This window comes from Anneissia japonica, unplaced genomic scaffold (assembly GCF_011630105.1).
Source record: "Anneissia japonica isolate Jap-2015-1 unplaced genomic scaffold, ASM1163010v1 scaffold3867_len840240_cov202, whole genome shotgun sequence".
NCBI lineage: Eukaryota > Metazoa > Echinodermata > Crinoidea > Comatulida > Comatulidae > Anneissia > Anneissia japonica.
In genome coordinates, this window is record NW_022715965.1 from 137,946 (window position 1) to 145,078 (window position 7,133).

Sequence of the window (7,133 nt, forward strand, 5' to 3'; positions counted from 1 at the left end):
ATGATTCAACCAATTTTCATTTTAAATGCAGTATCGTAGATCTGTGTTTTATGAGGATTAGTAGAAAGTAAACACATTCAAATCCTTGATGAATGCCCAACCTAGAACGAAGGTGTATATGTAAAAAGGTTATATTTGACATATTTGACAAGTAATGTGTGAAGATATAACCCATTCATTTTAACTGATTGTACCGTATTTAGAATTACCAGGTTTGATGGATTAGTTCTCACTAAACGAACACGTTGTCATAGAATCTTATTTTTTAAATATGTATTTTGTATATAAATTTGATTTCTCTTGTAAACATAAATAAATTAAAATTTTTCATCGTTTATAATAATTATATTTTAATAATCAGTCCTGTGATTTTAAATGTTTTCTCGAATGCACTTCCTTCTTTTATGTTGAACAATCAGTATTTCATTAAAATAATATTAACAAACATTTTAACAGCCGTATCAAGAGAGTTGTGGCTTGATCATCGTCAAGTGGAGCTGATTGGTGAGCGGGTGGAAAAATGAGGGGCTAGATAAGAAAGTGAGGTAACATGAGCTAGTGATTTTAATTACATTCTATTTGGAAATCTTATAATGTCAATCTTAATGCTTAGTTTGAGAGCTTATCACAAAGATGTCTGTTCCACATGAGTGCGTCGCCTAGTACTGTTCCGTATTTGCTGACGAAAGTGAAAATAATTGCTTTCATCAGATTCAAATTCACAATGGCCGATTGGTGACGAAGTCAACCATTATACAGTAATTCGAAACCATCTTGCGGCCAAAAAAAAAAAAAAACAACCAAAAGCTGTTGGTGGTATGGAGCGAGTGGCTTTTGACGGAAGTAAAAGAGATAATATACCATTAACAGTTTGAAATGAAGATCCATCATAATGAATTAGTATTTGCTATTTCTTTACAAAGTAAGGTATGCACGTATGCACCCGTACCCCACTATATAGGCTAGGTCTAAGCACAATTGCAATGCGGTGTTAGTAGTACTGCAGTACCTGGATCGAGTCCAGGTTAGGGATTTCACAAGGCGTTGTCAATCACCAGGTTAGCCTACTTAGCTTATGGGAAGGAAACTCTTTCTAATCAACTGAATGAAATGAGACTTTGACTCTCATCTTATTAAAGGGGTCACTACGGAGACTGACATACGGCTTTTAGTGCTCGCGACTCAAGTGCATCGTTTTCCTCTTCTAACCTATATTGAAGTGTTCAACGCTGAGAAATCGCAACGGGGTCGTGCACCGCGTCACCAGGGCTATGGCGCATGGCGATTCCTGAATGACGGGGTATTTTTCGGACCCAAAGGGGTTCCCACCCAATGGAACATGACTAGATAAATTTATAAGAGTCAAGTACCTTCACTAAAACTATGACTGACTCTTATAGTACATTTGCACAATTGCGAAGAGGACACTAACAATTGCATTGCCATTATATTATACCTCCTATAACTAAGATAACTTGTCGTGGTGGGGACTTGGGGTGGGGACACGAAGGCTAAATGAAGGGGAGAGAAGTTGACGTGAGGGGAAGACGGCGCGCAAAATATTTTTGTTTTAATATATTTACACTATTAGATGTAAAAATATTATTACTATTTATATTATTATTATTATTATTATTTTTATTATTATGTTATTATTATCATATTTGCCATAAGATATTTACCAATTATAAAATCATTATAGCGCAGACAAAATTATTTAAATGTTAAATACGTCCAATTTACAGTAAACATAAAACAAATTATTATTATTATATTAATATTACTATAATCATATTATTATATTGATATTATTATATATAATAATCATGATTATTATTAATATTATTTCGATGATGTCAGAAAATTTAATAGGAATAATGTTGTATCTTTCCTGACGCGTTTTATACTGAATATCACGTTCCAAAATACGTGCAAACAAAGTTATTAGTGACTCGAGTGAGATTCGAACCCGACGACCTCCAGATAGGTAGCGTGGTGTCATGACACCGAGCTTACGCTTACTGTCTATTGCTAAGTCCGATCAACAAGCAGTAGTTGATACTGCAATGCTATTTTGATGGTGTTTTGCTTCAGGAAATTTTCGCTTACGAGATATTTTTCGCAAGTGGGGACGTGCTGTAGTTCAGGTAGACAAAACATACCGGTATACAGCAATAATATTAAAAATTGATGAATGGTTTGACTATTTTCCACCTAGTCGTTTTCCTGCTGATTCTTACAAAAAAAATTGAAAAATTCTTGGAAATATTTGAATTAACCCTGTTCATAATTTTTCATAGCATTAAATATTGTGTTTTCTGTCCAGTTAAGCCCATAATGACCGTGATAGTTATATCGTCTGAATTAAACTATTGTGAATTATGCCAGAATTAACCCATGACTATTATGTCTAATGTATAAATTAGATATAATTTAAGCTTAAAAGTAGGTTTCAAGTGGCATATGCAAACATAGATGGTACAGTATTCCTGTGATTCGACCGGTAGGTGCCACAGAACACATAATAACTGGAAAATGATGGTCGTAAAATCATGGTACCCAAAAGATCATAAAAATACCGATTATGTTTGGATTATCCTTGTTTAACATCATTTTATTAGCATTATACTATTGTGAATTTAAGTGGCATTTGTAAACATGGATAGTATTTTTGTGATCCGTAGGTGCCACAGAACACAAAACAACCAGAACAAGGGTACCGGTACACTCCATGTTTTTGCCATAATTTGGCTATTTTTCACCTCTTTTTTGGCTTATTCTTGCTTTATGAACCAAAGGATCATGAAAATACCATTTATGTTTGAATTAACCATATTTAACATCATTTTATTAGCATTAAACTATTGTGAATTATGCTAGAATTAAGCCTATATGCTAAATAAATTAAATTTAAACTTAAAAGTAGGTTTTAAGTGGCATTTGTAAACGTGGATAATATTTTTGTGATCCGGAATTGCCACAGAACACATATCAACCAGAAAATGACTGGCTCGAAAAATCGGCCAAAAAAACCATTAGCTATATTACCGGTACCTTTTGTATTTTTCATCTAGTCTAGCTGATTCTTAAATTAAGATACGCACGGATTATGAAAATACCGACTATGTTTAAATTAATTCTCCTTTTTTAACATCATTTTATTAGCATTAAACTAGGCCTATTGTGAATTATGGCAGTCTTAAGCCTGTATGCCTAATGAATAAATTGTAATTATGACGGCTCCCTGGATAGACAGACAAACAGAAATAAATACCGGTACATAGCTTCGTCCACAGTTATATGAACTTTTATTTGTTGTTAAAGCACCATCGTTGTTTTTATTATTGCCTGTATTGCCTCAATTTAATTCTCATATACGATTATTTACATTCGATTTACAAAGTAATTTTCAATTTATCTTTCTTTACAAATTCAAAATAGGATGCAAGATAAATAGATCTGATGTATGTATTTTTTATACGATATGACTCATACATGTCTAATCATTCTGCAGCAGGGTCATCAATATGCATATGCACATCATCAACATTATACAAGTCTAATCATTTCTCTGCAGCAGGGTCTCCTTCAGCAAACACGATTTTTCCGACGTCATCAATATTCATATGTGGATGGATGCCAACCTCTATGCCTTCATCTTTGCAGATATCCATCAGGTTCGCGATGTTAGAGTCTGACAACCTTAGATACCTACTCTGTAGCACTTCGAAGGCGTTGAATTCTGGCGCTTCATGCTGCTGCAACGGCAGTCTTTGTGACAGCATCTGGAGAGCCAAGAGTCGCTGTTGCTGCTTACGGCTCAGAGTTCCCATAGATGTTGACAAGAGGCTTCCCTGACCCTGATCCACCAGCGCGTGTATTTCTTCCAGTGTCTCACGTGATAGTTGCAGGCGATGACCAGGATGTGAGGTCAGACCTGAAAGATCGTAGTTCGGTTGATGCAACTTTGATTGGGTACGAGCACCTAGTTGAAAAGAGATTCTAATATAATTTATTATTATCATGAAAATCATTATTATCATTATCATCCTCATCATCTTCACAAGAATCCCAAGTTGGAAAACATTCCTTCTGGGAGATCTGTTTTATTTTATTTTTTTCTGGGAGATTTAATTTTGCTCCATATGGTGATATCCATTGGCACGGACTTCTGACAATTGATAATAAAGTAGGAAAAACATGCAAATATTATGAATTTGCGGGAGATAGGTTATTTTTCAGGAGATTCTCGATTGCTTGTGGGTGTGCGGGAGGACGTTCCAATCCGGGAGATTCCCGCAACTTCTGGGAGATTTGGGATTTTATCCTTATCATCATCTTAATCACAATCATCGTCATCGTCATCGTCATCGTCATCATCATCATCATCATCATCATCATCATCATCATCATCGTTATGATTTTCATTATAATAAATACTATTATCATGATCATTATTCATATTGCTTTGATATCATTATTAATATTATTATTATTAATATTATTAAAATTTACTCTTGGAACGATTATGAATGTGTACTTTATGTATAATAACCAACATTATTACAACCAAATTTAAATATTACAAGTAGATATTATAAGTTTTTTTATTTACTAGGCCAAAAATGAAATTAATTTAGCACAAGTAGAGTTGCCTAAAACAGATAATAAGCAGCATAAAGCCTACACGTATATTAGGTGTTTTAAACGTTTCTCTTACATTTGCCTATATTGACAATTATGTCTTAACAATTTACTGTAGTGTAGTGCTCTTTAAAAGTTTACTCATTGCAAAACTGGAGAGGGCAGCATAACGGAATTTCATAAAAAATAATATTAAAGCAATAAAGTTATTGGTCAAAATGAACTCACTGTCAACATTATTGTCATGCTTAATCTGAATATTCAGGTAATGTTTATAATGATGCAATAATAGTTATAAAGATGATGATGATGGTGACGATTACGACAATGACTTAAAGATGATGAGGATGATGATGATGACGATGATGTAGTTGTTGTTGATGATGATAATGATATTAATAAAATAGAAATAATAAACATATAAAAGTAAAAAATGGTCCAATATTTATCATACTCCCCTGTCAAAAAACCCCCCCAAAAACAAAACAAAAAAACAAACAAACAAAAAAAAACATCATCTAACATCAACTTACCATTTTTCTCCGTCTTTGCCTTACTGGTGCCAAGATGCGAATCGTGTGTACTTCCACGTCTGCGTGTCGCTGCTTCGTTACCGGGTGAATTATTTGATATTTTAGACTCAGTTGATTTTTGTTTCGTTTGAACGTGATGTAAACTTTTACTAGCCCTGTCATTATCTTGTGGTTTCTTCGTTTGAGATTCTATATTAACAGGAAAAAAAAACCAAAAAAACATTAAGTGTAAGTTCTGTGTTTTTTAACAGTGGTGACTCCAGAAAACTTACTGACAGAGAGGTCGAATAAGTCAAACAAAGGGGGTCTGATCCATGGGGTCCGAATTAAGCGGCCGCCTGGGGCCTCGATCAGGGTCAAGAAATAAAATCTCTGATAGGGTCCATTGGGAGAGATGTAATGGTCTAGGATTGCCAAATTTGCGTATTTAGACCACAATTGGCAATCATAATAAATTTGTTTTGATCGGGAAATTAGTATTTTCAGTCTGACGACTAGGCCTATGTCGAGGCGTCGGACGAGAGGTGGAGGTAGACCATGTTTGTCCGGGCGGGTGGAGTTTTCCCTGACACCACGGAATATGGATTACCTTTGTTTATTTCTGGGACAGCTTCTTCTAAGGCCAAATAAAATAAATTGTTTGTTTGCCCTTCTTTTTTTTAAAATGATAAATAGGGGCGGGTGGAAAAAATTTATTAATTTTTTTAAATACTCATCAGATGGAATAAAAATAACCCACAGAGGCCTAGAATGGCAATATCTTACATCAGACAACAACTTTAGACTAATTTGTGGGGCATCTGGCAAAAAATAAAGATAAATTCACTCACATTATTTTTAATTTGTAAAGAAAAAAGCTAAAAACACAACTTTTTAAAAGTTTTTTTTTTTGTTTTTCCGCCCCTATTTTTTCCAGTGAGTTAGGGGCGGGGGGAGGAGGGCAAACAAACATTTTCTTTTTTAGCCTAATAAATGGTGCTAGAACATAGCCTATGCCACAACGTTTACAGTAACTATCTGAACTGAAGTAAAATAAAACATATGGAATAAAACGTAGTATGCCCACCAAGCAATATATACAATTATCAAACGCATGCACCAAAAGCATGATATCACCATGCCCATATATGGGCACATTACACAAATTTCTCACATAACATCTGATAGTGTGGACAAAACTTTAGCATAGCAGAAATAAACACATACTTGGTTGTTGGGATTTGACGGCACTCCGTGCAATTCTATCCCTTTCTTTTTCCTTTCCCTTTGACAACACCGGCTCACTCGCCATTTTAGGGTGACCTCTGGTACAATCTGATGTCTTACTAGATGAAGCTGTTGATTCGGGATGTTTAGGCTTGATATTCGGTTTACTAAAAACGTCAGCCGTCCCCCCAGTCGTCGAATGTCCTTTGGTGCGAGCGGCGTGGTCCGATGGGCGGTGATTATGTAGAGAAGAAAACGAAGGCTTTTTAGCATTGCTTTGGTCAACTCTGACCTGCTGACGAATAGCTCGATGGCTAGCGGCATCAGGTCGATGGAAGCTGCTGCTGTTGTCATAATGCTGTTGGTTATGACCAGTATTCAAAAGCGAATCCCTACGTCCGCCGATATAGGAACCAGAGGTGCGCCGGTCCGGCAGGTATGTGCTATGGATGCTGAATAGGGCGAGTGTCGTTTAGTATAAATTCAATATAAATTTATTAATTGATATTAAGTTGTTTAATAGTACTTTATACTGCATTATTTAACGTGCAAACGGCTATGTTGCACACGGAACCAACGGCTAAACATAATTATATATATTTTATTTTTTTTAATTTATTTTTTTATAGAACCATAATTTATATAGCGCCTTTCACAATCCGCAGATTTTACAAGTGATTATACAAGGCGCTAGCATCATTATTTGCCTGGTCACTGGATACTGAATTGGAAGATCCGCACATTGTGCAA

General features: G+C 35.1%; 1 protein-coding gene across 1 annotated transcript in view; it reads right to left on the bottom strand.

Annotated features, from left to right (window-relative positions):
- Window positions 1–2,978: 2,978 nt before the first annotated feature.
- LOC117109507 overlaps window positions 2,979–7,133 on the bottom strand; it is an 8,412-nt gene continuing 4,257 nt past the window's right edge. Inside the window, exons 4-6 of the mRNA XM_033251878.1 lie at window positions 6,384–6,835; window positions 5,178–5,366; window positions 2,979–3,985 (exon numbers count right to left, since the gene is read on the bottom strand). Of these exons, the coding sequence (XP_033107769.1) occupies window positions 3,564–3,985; window positions 5,178–5,366; window positions 6,384–6,835 (1,063 nt within the window). The 3' untranslated portion in view covers window positions 2,979–3,563. The remainder of the gene's footprint in view (window positions 3,986–5,177; window positions 5,367–6,383; window positions 6,836–7,133) is intronic.